The 18526-nt window shown below is 47.8% G+C and overlaps 1 protein-coding gene across 1 annotated transcript in view; it reads right to left on the bottom strand.

Moving 5' to 3' along the window:
* focad (focadhesin) overlaps window positions 1–18526 on the bottom strand; it is a gene marked incomplete at its 5' end in the record, with an annotated part of 227009 nt that overhangs the window by 199038 nt on the left and 9445 nt on the right. Inside the window, 3 exons of the mRNA XM_084312069.1 lie at window positions 1995–2093; window positions 8425–8579; window positions 14463–14537. Coding sequence (XP_084168195.1) covers window positions 1995–2093; window positions 8425–8579; window positions 14463–14537 — 329 coding nt within the window. The remainder of the gene's footprint in view (window positions 1–1994; window positions 2094–8424; window positions 8580–14462; window positions 14538–18526) is intronic.

Genomic DNA, 18526 nt, shown 5'->3' with positions numbered 1-18526 from the left:
ACGTGTCGGACCAACGCAGTGGGGGGCAGCTGGACGAAGGTCCATGCTGGCCCGTCTACCCCGCACATCAATGTGTTGGAATTGGGTCGCTGTTTCAGTACCCGGTGTTGGGCCAACGTCTGATGGTGTGGCTGGTGGGAGGGTAAGTCTGGAGAGGATGGACCCTTCTGTGGTTGATACCATCCGGAATGCGCATGCTCCCTCCACTGTCGCGCTTTACGCGGGCAGATGGCGTATGTTCCAAGAGTGGTGTAAGGCGGGGGGCCGGGACCCAGTCTCCTGCCCCCTGGATGCTATCCTTGGTTACCTCCAGTCTCTCCTTGCTAGACTGTCGGCTTTGACGGTGAGGGTATATGCAGCAGCTATATCCTCCTATCATGAGGGATTTGAGGGGGATGTCTTGTTCAGCCACCCTCTTGTGAAGAGTTTCCTGCTTGGAGCTCGACGCGTTAAGCCGGTGCAACGCTCTTTGGCTCCGAGTATCTTCAATTGGTCCTCGTCGGTTGTCCTTGGCCCCGTTTGAGCCTCTTGAGCAAGCGCCGTTGGGACGGCTGTCGTTCAAGACTGCGTTCTTGCTGGCCGTCACCTGCGCTAAACGCGTGGGTGAGCTCTGTGCTCTTTCGGTACGTCCAGAGTGCCTGTCTTTTCGTTCCGATTGCGGTGCCACTCTGCGGCCTAATCCTGCCTTCGTGCCTGAAAATATCCGGAGTTCCTTCCGCTCCAGGGATATTGTGGTTCAGGCGTTTCATCCGCCTCCTCACGCTAGTGAGTTAGATGCGGGCCTTCACCTGTCATGTCTGGTCCGTGCTTTGGGAATTTACCTCAGCCGTACTCAGGACCTCAGGGTTACCGATCAGCTTTTTGTCTGTCACGGTGGTTCTCGTGCCGGTAAGGCACTATCGAAACAGCGCCTGTCCCATTGGTTGTGCGAGGGCATTGCCCTCTGCTACACGTTGGCCGGGCTGGATCCCCCTGGGGGCGTCAGGGCGCACTCCAATCTGTGCTGCAGCTTCGTGGTCCTCCCAGGGCCCCTTTGTAAGGTTTTACCTCATGGACATGACCGGGGGTTCTGTCTCCCAGGCGGTTCTGGAGTCTGTGGCCTCTCCTGCTTCCTGTCCTTTGGTAGGGTAGCAGGGGTGTGTGGGTATGGGCCACAGTGTGTTGGGTCACACGTGGTTCCGCCTGTGCTGTGTGTTCAAGGGGTTCTAGTTCCCTCTTGCTCGCACTCGGGTGGAGTTGACTGCGCCCCCCCTTCATTAGGAAGGATGGGGTGACGGGACTCCCCAACCCCTTGATGTGGGCTTACGGGTCCTCAGGGGGTACATCTGTCGGGCCTCGCGTCCGCTCTACCCCATATCTCGGAATGGCTTAAGAGCAGGGCGCGATGGCCAAGTACGCTATATAACGACAGGTTATGTATATAACCTAGTTATGAGTACTGGCTAAGCGTCCCGCTCTTAAGCGGCCCTGAGTTCCCTTGAGGAATCTTTTCCTGGAAACTGTTTTTTTGCTAGGAAGAGTGTTTGGTGACCATGCCTAGTGTCTTATAGAGTACGCCTCTATAGGGGCGGAGCCCGGCAGGTGATGGGTGTATTTGTTTTTCGTTGATGGTGTACAATAGGTACATGAGATGAGGTATATCTCGGAATGGCTTAAGAGCGGGATGCTTAGCCAGTACTCATATAACTAGGTTATATACATAACCTGTCGTTTCTTCCCCCTCAAATGTATATACTCTCTTTTAGAAACTCTGTCTCTTAAACAGTACTGTATATTTGTATATCTTGTATGTCATAACTGTCTGGATGTAACAGTACTGTTTATCTGTATGTCGTGTATGTTATTATGAATTGAAAATGGGGGACCCTGATGTAAACAAGACGAAAGTCTTTCTCTGGTCTGCATCCCCTTAACAATTGTATGTATTGAGCTGTACTGTACCCATTCTGCAATCTGTTAATAAAGTTTTCAATCAATCACTCAATCAGACTGACCTGATGGAGTAAGGACACGTGAAGGCTGCTCCTCTCTCTCGCTGGTCTGCCTGCATCTGAAGCAGCCTTCCCATCACATTGATCAGCCCCTGGACATTCCTGTTGAGAAAAGGGCCAGTCAGTGATCCAAAACACAAACAAACTGGTAGCCCCAAACACTAAAAGAAAGGGAAAAAAAGGATTAAAGGCATGTTTTCATTATCTAGCTAATATGACTGAGGACTAATCTCATGACTCAAAAGAGTGAAATCAAGAGTCTGATGGGCTGCCATGGAAAAGCTATACAGAGGAGGCATTGCTCTTTCGTGACATTTGCCTATGCCTATTACTATTTTATCTTTATTGTAAATTCTCAGATTCTAGTGTGCTATATTTAATTTAGTTTATATCCCATTTAATATTATTCAACCTCTTATTTACAGTTCTACAGCCCTGGCCTATATTTAATTTGATTTCATAATTATATTATGCTCAACTTAGCTCATATTTAATTTGATCTTACTCCACCTCTTTATTGTATTATCAGTCTGTTAATGTCCGTCCGCTGATGTCACACGGAAAACTACCAAAGCAAATTCCTTGTATGTGAAAACTACTTGGCAAATAAAGACTTTCTGATTCTGATTCTAAACACCAGGGATCCGGACCAGACTGGAAACATCCAACCACCCTGAGATCAACTTTGACCTCCATAGTAAGGACTTAATAATGTAGAATGTTGAAAACAAATATAAACCAGAAACTTAAATAAGCCAATAGCAAACACAAAATTCTATAAGCAACTAAACAAAGTCACAAACCTCTAGGTCTGATGGGTATATCACCACTGGCGGATGGATTCACTTCCGATTGACGAGGTCTCAATTCCATGAGGTTTGATTAAATTCGGTTAGGGACATTTCAGTTACAATTGCAATTTTGCTTGGATATAAAAGAGATTCTCGGAGAACTAATGCTGTAGATTGTACAAGGAACCCTCCAACTCTGTGCATTATCAAACATATTAACGTTTACATTAAGAACTGACCACAAAGCAGTTACTTTTTATTCAACATGACCAACACACTACAGCAGTCAACACAATAATACAGCATATAAATATATATGGGGATTTAACCCAATTTATTTTTAACCCAGCCCTACAAACGTCCTCCAAAATGATTATCCGTGCGTCGTCTGTGAGTTCACCCCATAATTCACGACAACATTACAGGAAACGGAAGCAGAGACCTCCCTCTGAAACCTTCCGTACCCTGCCCCCCAAAGCTGCTGCTCAACTCTGCAAGCTTCCACTCTGCTGGCTTCAGGGGCCATCATCATTCTCCAATGTGGGCTTCACCTAAACTTCCTCCGCGTAAAAACATATATTATTAGAATGTTTGCTCCAATATTAATGAGCAATAGGAGATTTTATAAGAATTTGTCCAGGAATGTATCCCGAGGGTGAGGGTGGGTTACAGATAAGAGGGTCTACCCAGAGCTTCCCAGAGAGGGTCCCGGGGAGCCCCAGGGCTGCTTGAAGGGACGCCACTATTGTGTACTAAAACAAATCTAACAACAACAAAAGTGTTAACGGACATCAAACTTTGCAATTTCAAGAGCTCAATGGGGGAAAATACCTTTCGGTACTCGGCAGCCTGTGAGTGGAATAAACTGCCAGTGTCCACAAAAAGTATCGACTCAGAAAATAAATTTAAACAAGATATGAAGAAATGGCTTAGTCATGCAGGATGATGATAGATGCAGGTGTGCTGTAGACTTTGTTTGTTTGTGGTTTGTGCATTTTTTTTATTCATATTTACATTTTCACAATGCTTAGACATTTTATTTATACGTCTTATTTGTGCATAGTGCATACTAGTCATCTTGCCCCCCCCCCCCCTCTTTGAGGACCACAATGGAAATAAACCGTAAGGTTTTATTGTGTTTTAATCCACGACCATTTTAGATTATATGTGATGGCTGTACATGTTGTGTACCGGTATTGTATGTGATTTTAGATTGAATTGACAATCAAATTCAATCAATCAATCCCCTAGGTAAACATTTCCATATTATGGTCTGTGGCCTAACGCATATCCACTGTACCTAGTGGCCCTTGACACGAAGAGGTGTTGGAACCCCAGGTCTACAGCAGAAAGGCAGAGACTGTGCGTTCTTAGTTAATGTGTCAACTTCTTTATCTATCCAAAGAGACAAATAAGCCAAAAATAGAAGCCTGGTGAATGGGTGCTCATGGACACAGCAGGACAGGCACCGCTTTCCATTTGTGACCCCGCTCGGAAAACGTTGCACATTTTACACAATGATATCAGTCGAGGCTGTGGCCATTACAGCCATATCATCTCAGTAGATATCAGTCGAGGCTGTGGCCATTACAGCCATATCATCTCAGTAGATATCAGTCGAGGCTGTGGCCATTACAGCCATATCATCTCAGTAGATATCAGTCGAGGCTGTGGCCATTACAGCCATATCATCTCAGTAGATATCAGTCGAGGCTGTGGCCATTACAGCCATATCATCTCAGTAGATATCAGTCGAGGCTGTGGCCATTACAGCCATATCATCTCAGTAGATATCAGTCGAGGCTGTGGCCATTACAGCCATATCATCTCAGTAGATATCAGTCGAGGCTGTGGCCATTACAGCCATATCATCTCAGTAGATATCAGTCGAGGCTGTGGCCATTACAGCCATATCATCTCAGTAGATATCAGTCGAGGCTGTGGCCATTACAGCCATATCATCTCAGTAGATATCAGTCGAGGCTGTGGCCATTACAGCCATATCATCTCAGTAGATATCAGTCGAGGCTGTGGCCATTACAGCCATATCATCTCAGTAGATATCAGTCGAGGCTGTGGCCATTACAGCCATATCATCTCAGTAGATATCAGTCGAGGCTGTGGCCATTACAGCCATATCATCTCAGTAGATATCAGTCGAGGCTGTGGCCATTACAGCCATATCATCTCAGTAGATATCAGTCGAGGCTGTGGCCATTACAGCCATATCATCTCAGTAGATATCAGTCGAGGCTGTGGCCATTACAGCCATATCATCTCAGTAGATATCAGTCGAGGCTGTGGCCATTACAGCCATATCATCTCAGTAGATATCAGTCGAGGCTGTGGCCATTACAGCCATATCATCTCAGTAGCCAGAAAAGGTCACCGCCAAGCTGTTAGGCTTCCATGTCCTGCTGTGTGGCGGCCATTACCGCTGCAGGATCAATAGATCCATTACCGCTGCAGGATCAATAGATCCAGATCATTACCGCTGCAGGATCAATAGATTCAGACCATTACCGCTGCAGGATCAATAGATCCAGATCATTACCGCTGCAGGATCAATAGATCCAGATCATTACCGCTGCAGGATCAATAGATCCAGATCATTACCGCTGCAGGATCAATAGATCCAGATCATTACCGCTGCAGGATCAATAGATCCAGATCATTACCGCTGCAGGATCAATAGATCCAGATCATTACCGCTGCAGGATCAATAGATCCAGATCATTACCGCTGCAGGATCAATAGATCCAGAAGCAGGACAGTGTGGCACCAGGCCACTGAGGCTGAGACCATATGACATTTGGAAGAATCCATAAATCGGGAGAAAATTATCGATAAATATCGATATTTGTATTTGTATATTTTTTTAATATATATATTTATTATTATATTATTATTTGTTTATTTTGCAGCAATTCTTTATTGCCGCCATCTTTAGTGTTACAGATTTCCCCATTAAAAACCACCACAGTGATCCTTCTCATGTTACAGTCAGGTCTCTGGGTGTGATGGAGGAGTGATGCATGTTGAATGTTACAGTCTGGTCTCTGGGTGTGATGGAGGAGTGCGCTGCATGTTGAATGTTACAGTCTGGTCTCTGGGTGTGATGGAGGAGTGCGCTGCATGTTGAATGTTACAGTCTGGTCTCTGGGTGTGATGGAGGAGTGATGCATGTTGAATGTTACAGTCTGGTCTCTGGGTGTGATGGAGGAGTGATGCATGTTGAATGTTACAGTCTGGTCTCTGGGTGTGATGGAGGTGTGCGCTGCATGTTGAATGTTACAGTCTGGTCTCTGGGTGTGATGGAGGAGTGCGCTGCATGTTGAATGTTACAGTCTGGTCTCTGGGTGTGATGGAGGAGTGATGCATGTTGAATGTTACAGTCTGGTCTCTGGGTGTGATGGAGGTGTGCGCTGCATGTTGAATGTTACAGTCTGGTCTCTGGGTGTGATGGAGGAGTGCGCTGCATGTTGAATGTTACAGTCTGGTCTCTGGGTGTGATGGAGGAGTGATGCATGTTGAATGTTACAGTCTGGTCTCTGGATGTGATGGAGGAGTGATGCATGTTGAATGTTACAGTCTGGTCTCTGGGTGTGATGGAGGAGTGATGCATGTTGAATGTTACAGTCTGGTCTCTGGGTGTGATGGAGGAGTGCACTGCATGTTGAATGTTACAGTCTGGTCTCTGGGTGTGATGGAGGAGTGATGCATGTTGAATGTTACAGTCTGGTCTCTGGGTGTGATGGAGGAGTGATGCATGTTGAATGTTACAGTCTGGTCTCTGGGTGTGATGGAGGAGTGATGCATGTTGAATGTTACAGTCTGGTCTCTGGGTGTGATGGAGGAGTGCACTGCATGTTGAATGTTACAGTCTGGTCTCTGGGTGTGATGGAGGAGTGATGCATGTTGAATGTTACAGTCTGGTCTCTGGGTGTGATGGAGGAGTGATGCATGTTGAATGTTACAGTCTGGTCTCTGGATGTGATGGAGGAGTGATGCATGTTGAATGTTACAGTCTGGTCTCTGGGTGTGATGGAGGAGTGATGCATGTTGAATGTTACAGTCTGGTCTCTGGGTGTGATGGAGGAGTGCACTGCATGTTGAATGTTACAGTCTGGTCTCTGGATGTGATGGAGGAGTGATGCATGTTGAATGTTACAGTCTGGTCTCTGGGTGTGATGGAGGAGTGCGCTGCATGTTGAATGTTACAGTCTGGTCTCTGGATGTGATGGAGGAGTGATGCATGTTGAATGTTACAGTCTGGTCTCTGGATGTGATGGAGGAGTGATGCATGTTGAATGTTACAGTCTGGTCTCTGGGTGTGATGGAGGAGTGATGCATGTTGAATGTTACAGTCTGGTCTCTGGATGTGATGGAGGAGTGATGCATGTTGAATGTTACAGTCTGGTCTCTGGGTGTGATGGAGGAGTGATGCATGTTGAATGTTACAGTCTGGTCTCTGGGTGTGATGGAGGAGTGCGCTGCATGTTGAATGTTACAGTCTGGTCTCTGGGTGTGATGGAGGAGTGCGCTGCATGTTGAATGTTACAGTCTGGTCTCTGGGTGTGATGGAGGAGTGCGCTGCATGTTGAATGTTACAGTCTGGTCTCTGGGTGTGATGGAGGAGTGATGCATGTTGAATGTTACAGTCTGGTCTCTGGGTGTGATGGAGGAGTGATGCATGTTGAATGTTACAGTCTGGTCTCTGGGTGTGATGGAGGAGTGATGCATGTTGAATGTTACAGTCTGGTCTCTGGGTGTGATGGAGGAGTGATGCATGTTGAATGTTACAGTCTGGTCTCTGGGTGTGATGGAGGAGTGATGCATGTTGAATGTTACAGTCTGGTCTCTGGGTGTGATGGAGGAGTGATGCATGTTGAATGTTACAGTCTGGTCTCTGGGTGTGATGGAGGAGTGCGCTGCATGTTGAATGTTACAGTCTGGTCTCTGGGTGTGATGGAGGAGTGCGCTGCATGTTGAATGTTACAGTCTGGTCTCTGGGTGTGATGGAGGAGTGCGCTGCATGTTGAACGCACAGTGCAGAGTTGCAATTCAACTGAATTTACATGAAATGGGGATGTTTTAACTAAAACATGCCACCAGACCTAGGGCGGAATCAACAAAGAATGGATTGCATTATGCGTGGTGATTGATTGATTGAAAATGTTATTAACAGATTGCAGAATGAGTACAATACAGTACGGCTCAATACACACAATTGTTAAGGGGATGCAGACCAGAGAAAGACTTTCGTCTTGTTTACATCAGGGTCCCGCATTTTCAATTCATAATGAATTGTAAGTATTGGTGCAATTAGCACCGTGCAATCCATTCTTTGTGGATCTAGTATTTAGGATCTAGTATTTTAGCATATTTTTCTTTTACACATGCAAAGAAATTGATAAGTGATGCCACTTATCGATTTCACACAGTTATCGATAAATCCCAGCCCTAGCAGAACGTGGACCAGGTACAGGAACCCAACCCTAGCAGAACGTGGACCAGGTACAGGAACCCAACCCTAGCAGAACGTGGACCAGGTACAGGAACCCAACCCTAGCAGAACGTGGACCAGGTACAGGAACCCAACCCTAGCAGAACGTGGACCAGGTACAGGTGGTGTGCTTTACCTGGCAGAGGGCAGGAGGTTGAGGATGCTGTTGAGGACATACTGCCTGTCTGTGTGGCCCTGCTCCACCAGGAGAACCAGCACGTCGCAACAGGCTGAGCGGACCGGTGCACAGTCACTGGAGCACTGGTCCCACAAGGCCTCCAGGGCTGGACCCTGCAAGAGAAACCATGCAGTTAACACTGGAGCACTGGTACAGTGTTGCTCGAAAGCTATGCAACGTTTTAAATAATTAAAAACAACCAAAACTAAACTATTCATTTGAATTTCAAAACAGCTCACTGTGATTATTGAGCCATAGGCCTATTGCTCAGGCATTGTTGTCCCTTGGTGACAACAATGCAATCTATAGCTAAATGAATAATTAGTCAAAAATGTATTTCATTACCTGCTATATGAGAGGAAATTAAATTAGTTAGACAAACCCTTGGGTTTGGGGAGGGGAGATATAGGCAGGGGGGGAAATAATAATATTAAACAATATTATTATTAAAATAATAATATTAAACAATATTATTATTATTATTATTATTATACAAAATAATATAATAATAAAATGGCAGTATAGTCCATCGATAATAGTATACATAGTAGTAGCACCCTGCACCAGAGTCCGTGCAGTGTTTAGTAATTAAGAGTCAGACAGTTCTCAAGTTCTCCAGCCGTTAGTTCTCTAACTATTGGCAGCAGTCCATGCCCACAGCTGTGGGTTGTTGAGCAGTAGTTGGTCTCGGTCTTCAGCCTCTGTGGTCTGAGGGCTGGTATCAGTGTCAAGGCTGTCCGACTCCGACTCAAGAGTCAACTTCAACCGGTGCCGTCAAAAGGTATTTTGCTTTTTGAACTAATAGTTGAACCCAATGCTCACCAGGGGCTGCCCCTCTCATAATGCTGGGTGTTCATCAGGGGCTGCCCCTCTCATAATGCTGGGTGTTCATCAGGGGCTGCCCCTCTCATAATGCTGGGTGTTCATCAGGGGCTGCCCCTCTCATAATGCTGGGTGTTCATCAGGGGCTGCCCCTCTCATAATGCTGGGTGTTCATCAGGGGCTGCCCCTCTCATAATGCTGGGTGTTCACCAGGGGCTGCCCCTCTCATAATGCTGGGTGTTCACCAGGGGCTGCCCCTCTCATAATGCTGGGTGTTCACCAGGGGCTGCCTCTCTCATAATGCTGGGTGTTCACCAGGGGCTGCCCCTCTCATAATGCTGGGTGTTCATCAGGGGCTGCCCCTCTCATAATGCTGGGTGTTCATCAGGGGCTGCCCCTCTCATAATGCTGGGTGTTCACCAGGGGCTGCCCCTCTCATAATGCTGGGTGTTCATCAGGGGCTGCCCCTCTCATAATGCTGGGTGTTCACTCATCAGGGGCTGCCCCTCTCATAATGCTGGGTGTTCACCAGGGGCTGCCCCTCTCATAATGCTGGGTGTTCATCAGGGGCTGCCCCTCTCATAATGCTGGGTGTTCATCAGGGGCTGCCCCTCTCATAATGCTGGGTGCTCATCAGGGGCTGCCCCTCTCATAATGCTGGGTGTTCATCAGGGGCTGCCCCTCTCATAATGCTGGGTGTTCACCAGGGGCTGCCCCTCTCATAATGCTGGGTGTTCATCAGGGGCTGCCCCTCTCATAATGCTGGGTGTTCATCAGGGGCTGCCCCTCTCATAATGCTGGGTGTTCACCAGGGGCTGCCCCTCTCATAATGCTGGGTGTTCATCAGGGGCTGCCCCTCTCATAATGCTGGGTGCTCATCAGGGGCTGCCCCTCTCATAATGCTGGGTGCTCATCAGGGGCTGCCCCTCTCATAATGCTGGGTGTTCACCAGGGGCTGCCCCTCTCATAATGCTGGGTGTTCATCAGGGGCTGCCCCTCTCATAATGCTGGGTGTTCACCAGGGGCTGCCCCTCTCATAATGCTGGGTGTTCAACAGTCTCATCAGGGGCTGCCCCTCTCATAATGCTGGGTGTTCATCAGGGGCTGCCCCTCTCATAATGCTGGGTGTTCATCAGGGGCTGCCCCTCTCATAATGCTGGGTGTTCATCAGGGGCTGCCCCTCTCATAATGCTGGGTGTTCACTCATCAGGGGCTGCCCCTCTCATAATGCTGGGTGTTCACCAGGGGCTGCCCCTCTCATAATGCTGGGTGTTCATCAGGGGCTGCCCCTCTCATAATGCTGGGTGTTCATCAGGGGCTGCCCCTCTCATAATGCTGGGTGCTCATCAGGGGCTGCCCCTCTCATAATGCTGGGTGTTCACCAGGGGCTGCCCCTCTCATAATGCTGGGTGTTCATCAGGGGCTGCCCCTCTCATAATGCTGGGTGTTCACTCATCAGGGGCTGCCCCTCTCATAATGCTGGGTGTTCATCAGGGGCTGCCCCTCTCATAATGCTGGGTGTTCACCAGGGGCTGCCCCTCTCATAATGCTGGGTGTTCAACAGTCTCATCAGGGGCTGCCCCTCTCATAATGCTGGGTGTTCATCAGGGGCTGCCCCTCTCATAATGCTGGGTGTTCATCAGGGGCTGCCCCTCTCATAATGCTGGGTGTTCATCAGGGGCTGCCCCTCTCATAATGCTGGGTGTTCACTCATCAGGGGCTGCCCCTCTCATAATGCTGGGTGTTCACCAGGGGCTGCCCCTCTCATAATGCTGGGTGTTCATCAGGGGCTGCCCCTCTCATAATGCTGGGTGTTCATCAGGGGCTGCCCCTCTCATAATGCTGGGTGTTCATCAGGGGCTGCCCCTCTCATAATGCTGGGTGTTCATCAGGGGCTGCCCCTCTCATAATGCTGGGTGTTCACCAGGGGCTGCCCCTCTCATAATGCTGGGTGTTCATCAGGGGCTGCCCCTCTCATAATGCTGGGTGTTCATCAGGGGCTGCCCCTCTCATAATGCTGGGTGTTCATCAGGGGCTGCCCCTCTCATAATGCTGGGTGTTCAACAGTCTCATCAGGGGCTGCCCCTCTCATAATGCTGGGTGTTCATCAGGGGCTGCCCCTCTCATAATGCTGGGTGTTCATCAGGGGCTGCCCCTCTCATAATGCTGGGTGTTCATCAGGGGCTGCCCCTCTCATAATGCTGGGTGTTCATCAGGGGCTGCCCCTCTCATAATGCTGGGTGTTCAACAGTCTTTCTATTTCTTTTCTTTTTTTATCCACTTTTTCTCCCATCCCAATTTCGTAATTCCAATTCTCCCCTCCCCTGTCTTGAACGTTGCTAGACTATGCCTCCCACTGGTCGGCTGTAGTGAGGATAGAAGCCTTGCGTCACGTGTCCGCTCCGGTACACAAGGAGGCAGCCTGTCGCATCTTTTCACCAGACAGCTCGAACTCTGTGGCGAGGAGTAACGCGCGGGAGGCTCACGCTGCCCCCGATACTTCCTGTTTCTGCTGTACAGGCGTCACCAACCAACCTGTAGGAGTCGCTGTCCACAACTTCCAATCCCCACCCGCCGGCTTTCCCACCCTCTAACACTGCCAATTGTGTTAGTATGACGGCCGGCGAAGCCGGTATCAACGCCGAGAGCTGGGCTCGATATCAGCATATCCTGCGTTAGTGGCGAGCGCCTTGCCCACTGCGCCACTCAGCCGCGCCAGTCTTTCTATTTCTAACTTTTAAGCTAGCATGTAGAATTGTATTCGCCCCCCCCCCCCCCCCCCCCCCTCCACCACTCAGATCAGCGGTGAGGGCAAAGTTGCATGGAAGAAAGTTGGTGTGTGTGTTTTTCCTGTGGTTTTCCATTTCCAGCCCGTTGCAATGACCCTGCTGTGTTACAAACGTGTCATCCATTCATGATTTTGATTTTGTAGTAAAGGGGAGGAGGGGTAGGCCCAGGGATGTTATAGAATAGAATAGAAACACTTTTATTATCCAGAGGGAAATTTGACACTGCAAATCGCTCAACATTTAAACAGAACAGGTCACGAATAAGAATAACAAAACAAATTGCCTAAGATAAGAGTAGAATAAAATAGAATAAAATGGAATAAAATATACAGTAAATAAATACAGTAAAAATATACTGAGGTCTACAGTAGGTGTAATATTGCACAGTGCTGTTTCAAAAGTAAGAGTCCAGGAAGATGGTAACTGCCACTCTGTGCTCAGTGATGCAGTGAAGCACAGTGATGCATTGTATAGTCTGATGGCTGTCGGAATGAAGGACTTCCTGTGCCGTTCAGTGCTGCATTTAGGTAGTGTGAGCCTGGCACTGAACATGCTCCTCCTGTCAACCAAGTCTGTGTGTAGTGGGTGGGAGGGGTTTTCCCTGATGGCCTGGAGCTTAGCAAGGCTCCTCCTCTCCGCCACCATAGGGAGTCCAGCTTATTCCTCTGGTCCTAAGGACAGTCCAGAAATATTAATGAACAACTCTCACCCAAATCCCCAAACTAGGGTGCTACAACTCAAATGTGTGTGTCATCAGGGATAAAGATTGAAGCTGCTCCACAGACAATGACTTGGGGGAGATATTGAAGGGGACACCGAGCACCCAGGGGAATGTTCCGAGTATACAGAGGGCTGTTTGTGTTTTTCTTCGGTCATGACGTGCTTTATCAGGGGGGGCAGTGGTGCAGTGGCAAAACAGTAGGTCAAACGCTCCACGCGCGTTTGCACAGTTTTTTTTGGCTGCTCTCGTCCTGCAGCTGGATACTATTGCCTCACAGCGCGGCCGTCAGCGCGCGGCCCAGAGAGCGCCGCTGGCTCTGCGGCTCTGCAGCTGCATGCTTCTCCGGGAGTCCGGTTGGATAATGCCATGTAAAAAGCGATTGCGCGTACTTCAGCCTCAGTGACCGAGGTATAACGCCGTTATACCGAGTTATACCAGCACTGCACCACTGAGGGGGGGGGTGTCTTGGATGGGGATGTGGTGGGGATTGATGTCGGGGGTGTTTGGGGGACTGGCTGTTCGGGGGGGGGGGGGGGGGGTCACATGCCTTCGAGCAACACTGTACTTATTGTGCTTATTTTATGCCTATTCTTATGTCTGCATGTTCTACATACATAAATAAATATAAAACCTTATTATCCTAATTATATTGTATTATAACATAACTGTATTCAAATCGTGACAAAAAAAATTATATATATAAAAAACAAATAAATAAATGTATACGTTTTGTATATAAAACTATGAAACATTTGTAACCTTTTGTTTTTGCAAAATGATGTACTGAATTATGTTTTTTCTTTTGTGTGTAAATAATATAATGTAAAAAGGGTAGGCAATTATAAGCCTTGGCTTCAGCCTACACCTTTTCGGTCATTTTCTTTTGTTTATAAATGTTCTACTACTGGCGGCTGGGTGGCGCAGCGGAGATTGCGCTCGTCACCAACGCAAGAGACACCGGTCTCAAATCCGGCTGTCAGCGTTGCCTCCGGCTTGGGCCGGCCGTCATACTAACTCAATTGGCAGAGTTAGCGGGAGGGAAGTCGAAGGGTGGTAGTCTGGTCGTTGTAAACAGCGACTCCTACAGGTCGGTCAGGGCACCTGCACAGCAGAGACAGGAAAATGGCGGGGGCAGTGTGAGCCTCCTACATGTTACACCTCGCCAATGAGAGTCCGTGCCGACAGGTGAAAAGATGTGACTGGCTGCCTCCACATGTATCGGAGGGGACACGTGATGGGCTTCTATCCTCCCTACGACCAGCCAGTGGGGGGCACATGCAAGCAACGATCAGGACAGGGGAGGGAGAATTGGCACAAGAGGAAATTTGGATGGGAGAAAAATCACAGAAAAAGGGGGGGGGGGAAAGTATATTAAAAAAAATTAAAAATTCTACTACTGTACATTGCTTTGTAAAAGAAGACCAAAATAAAAATCATTCATTCATTCTACGTTGCACTACTTTTATACCTATTCTTATGTCTGCACATCAACCTTTATGACTTGGACTCGGACTTGGGTAATGGGGACTTGACTCTGGCTCTTCTTTGGTGACTCAGACTCGAACACTGGGGACTCGAGACTTAGTGACTCGACTACTACCACTACTGGGAGGACAAACATTCACGGTCACGGTCTGAAGACAGAAAGAGCGGTGGAGCTTTACCTGAGCAGAGGACTGGTCGAGTCTCTCATGTTGACCCTTCTCCTTGAGCACGGCAGCAACGAGGCTTCTCACGGTCTGTCGAGACACAGGTTACTATCAAATGACATCAAATTACAAAGTGAGCTAAAATGGCTTCTACTTTACAAGCTTACAGAGTTAGACTGTATTGAATCGCCTGATAAAAGATTTTATCCAGCCGATACGGATACATTTATAATTTTTTTCGTTATTTGTCTCGAACACCAACGTTAAAATATCACAATAACACAGTAAAAGATAACACCAACGAAAGACGATAAATCAAACAATCTCCATCACAACTAAACTAAACGATCTATGTGTTGGAGAAGGAGCAGGAAGAAGTGCTCATCATGTCCCGCCCCTTCATCAGCACAATAAAATAATATACATCATATTTACATCATGATGACACGATGCAGGACCCTCGCATCTTTTCTTCTTGTATTTAAAATGTGACGGGCTATTGCTTTGCTTGATCTCTTCATCATCTAGTCCATTCCACAGATTCACCCCACAAGCTGAAATACACTTACTTTGAAGAGGGGAAGGAACACACGGCTGTTTTAAATGAGCTTTCCTTCTTAACACTTTCAATGCCAACGGCGCTATATGTCGTTTGTTCATTGCGACCGTTTATTGCCAAAGACGCGATATAGCGTATTTTTTTTTATTAGTGATTTGAATTCATAATCAATCTAGTATCACGTTAGTGCTGCAAACTCTCTGAGCTCCATTGGGAAAATACCGCCCCCTATCGTCTCCCGGATGGTAATGCACCCTTTTGGAATGGACTCAATGAAAATTGATGAGAAAAGAAAAATCTGGAATCCACATTTTACTTCTCAGGCAAGTAATCCGAGCCCATCGGACTCATTGTGCACCATCAGAAGAGCGTGGAATACATATTTCCAGTATGCAGCGTTGGATCAATAAACGCGATCGATATTTGGAATGGCGATCAGGAATTGGAATAATCTTTTTGGGGAACATCTGATCTGAGGTAAGGAATCTATTTTACCAGTCTTGGGATAATCAGAGCTGTTTTCACAGAGATATCAGCGTTTGCCTGATGAATTGAAAATGGGGGACCCTGATGTAAACAAGACGAAAGTCTTTCTCTGGTCTGCATCCACTTAACAATTGTGTGTATTGAGCTGTACTGTATTGTACCTGTTACGAAGGATCAGATTAAACCGAATATATATATTTATTTATGGATATATATTGAATAGTATTTGTATGTCGTTTGATATCCCTTGTATATTCCTTGTACATATGCACGGAATATCCCTTTAGCCTACTATAGCCCATAATAGTTCATTCTCTTATTGGACAAAGGACCAGGCGCCAGGGGACCAGCCCCTGGCGTCAAGTTCAAAGGTACCGACGAGACATGTCCGTACTAGCCCCGGCTCCGCTCAGGGATACGGCTACCGAAATGAGAGTGGCACTATTTGTTCACCGTGCATATAAATATGGCGCAAGTAAATGTAGAAGTCCCTTACCCTTCTTCCCAACTTAGTAACAGAACGTGAAGCCTCACCCACGATACGACGTGCGGTGAAGTATGGCCTGTTTGGCCTTAGAATAGCATTGAGACCTCGTGCGAATTAATAACTGAATTTGTCAGAGTTTGGCACTGTACCGTCGAGTGCGACGTATTTCTATCAAGTAATAATAGTCTATCGTGTATGGTGCTTCATGCGGTTAGAGTTCTAAAGTGACCAGCATCTCCAACGCTTCCTCGTGTTATCTAGAGTCTTATCCAGGTTGGGCCGACCACATGGCGTTTTCATCCGAGGAGATCTAGGCGAGGACCGAGGGACATGTACACTGGATTACCTACCCGACGACTGCTGAGCCCTATGCGGCTGGAATATATATTTGCTTTGGTACTGTGATTTGTGGAGCGGATAATCGCCGACGCCTGTGAGTGTTGGATTTACCCCCGAGAGGAGTCAAGTTGAGTCGGCGCTCAGAGAGACTGAGGTCGCCTAGCTTCTTCTTCATTGTGGAGCTACAGCCTACAAGAGAACCAAGGTGTATTCGTCTGCGGATCAAGAGTCTATCGCACTGTCTTCTGTACTCGAAGTCTCCATAGATATCGTTGACCAGACGGTCTACTACCGACGGCTCTCCTACCCCCCCTACCGGCTTACAACCGAGAGGACCCCCTCCAGAATATCCCGCTATATCATTAAGTGTACCTGTTGTAAATTCCCCATGATTTGTTATGCTGTGTATTGTCATTTCCAGTCAGGCACTTCTTTGATGGCCCAGGGGTCCTATTATTTATAGTCTGGCATCTCTCTGGACAGCCCAGGGGTCCTAATGGGTTTAAATACAGCGGCCATCTTGCCCCCATGTGTTCCATTGCTGTCTGCTTTCCCAGTAAGAGTGCGTTCATGAACTAAGTAAGTCACCAATAGCCTACAAATATAGTGCCTATGGTAATGATAGATACATGTCATATGTAGCCTGCCTTATGTGTTGAGATGCTGTGACATGCATGTGTGACTATGATTTGGTTTGCTACGTTGTGTTAATTCATGCTGCTAATTGAGCTATGCTAATGCCAATAATGCTATAGCATCTCTTCAGTTGTGTGTTCTGGATGCCATTGCATTCTGCCATTTACTTGTTATGTTGGTCCATGCGGCCGATGCTAATATGCTAGATAGCATCTTTTCAGTTGTGTGCATTATGTTTGGTCCATGCGGCCAATGCTAATATGCTAGATAGCATCTTTTTCAGTTGTGTGCATTATGTTTGGTCCATGCAGCCAATGCTAATATGCTAGATAGCATCCTTTCAGTTGTGTGCATTATGTTTGGTCCATGCAGCCAATGCTAATATGCTAGATAGCATCCTTTCAGTTGTGTGCATTATGTTTGGTCCATGCGGCCGATGCTAACATGCTAGATAGCATCCTTTCAGTTGTGCGCATTATGTTTGGTCCATGCAGCCAATGCTAATACGCTAGATAGCATATTTTGCTGTGTGTTCAGGTTATGATTAATAAGCATGTACCTCTGTTAATTATTGTGTGTTCTGCTTATCTGTTGCAGAACACCACTCACTCAATCTTTGATCGCTCCATCCAGCCCTACGACCTGGATGGAAGCATATCGCTCAACAACAGAATCCTTAATAAATACGAAAGGACTATTCTCTGTGTCTGCGTCCGCTCTCTGACCGGGGTGTGCCCTTCTGGATGAAGTGGCTCCAGCAAACTTTGCAAACAAGCATTATATCTTCAATATTGGTCCTTCGAGCCGGAGAACTTCACCCACGACGGCGCCATGGACACACAGAGAACAGCAGCAGACGAAAATGGAAGATGAGGAGGAAGGCTGCGACAGCTTCCAGCACACCTGCAAGGCTATCTGGTTAGTTTACCACAGTCCCTCATGCCTAATACTGCACCGTCTCTACCAGATGACAGCGAAGGTGCCACCGCACAGCAGCTGCGGTCACTCAGCCTGCAGACCGAGTTTGCAGCTACAGGTGACCAGCTCCACACTGCGCTCGGGCCCCCTCCCTGCCTCTCATTGCCGGGAGCAGTCGATCAGACGCGACACTGGGACCTATCACCGTATGCTAACACCCGGCCTGACCAGCGGGAAGTGTGTGTGGGGCTCACATCGCCATCCCCATCAGAGCAGAGCCACCACAGTCTGAGCCTAACAGGTGGCACCTCTGACGCAAGAGGACCTTGCTCTACCGTGCCCCTACGCCTTCCACCACCATTGTCACATCATAGTCTGAGCGTCCCACCCAACCGCTCACCATGGTCGAGCTCGCTGCCACTAATACCGCTGCTGTGCCCAACAACTGCAACGTTACAGTCTCAAGCCACAACCTGTACACCGGGCCAAAGGCAGCAAGCCTACATGTCGACTCAGTCTCTACCGCCGACAGTAACCTCCGCACCGCTGTTCGGGGCTGCTCCGAGGCCCCCAGCCCCCACCGCGATGAGTCTGGTCATGCCACAGTCTGACTTCCAGGTGATGCAAGCAGTGGGTCACGTGGGCCAGCAAATG

This window comes from Notolepis coatsorum (assembly GCF_963971535.1).
Source record: "Notolepis coatsorum genome assembly, chromosome: 4".
NCBI lineage: Eukaryota > Metazoa > Chordata > Actinopteri > Aulopiformes > Paralepididae > Notolepis > Notolepis coatsorum.
Note: the sequence above shows the minus strand (reverse complement) of the source record. Positions and strands in the feature narration are given on the sequence as shown.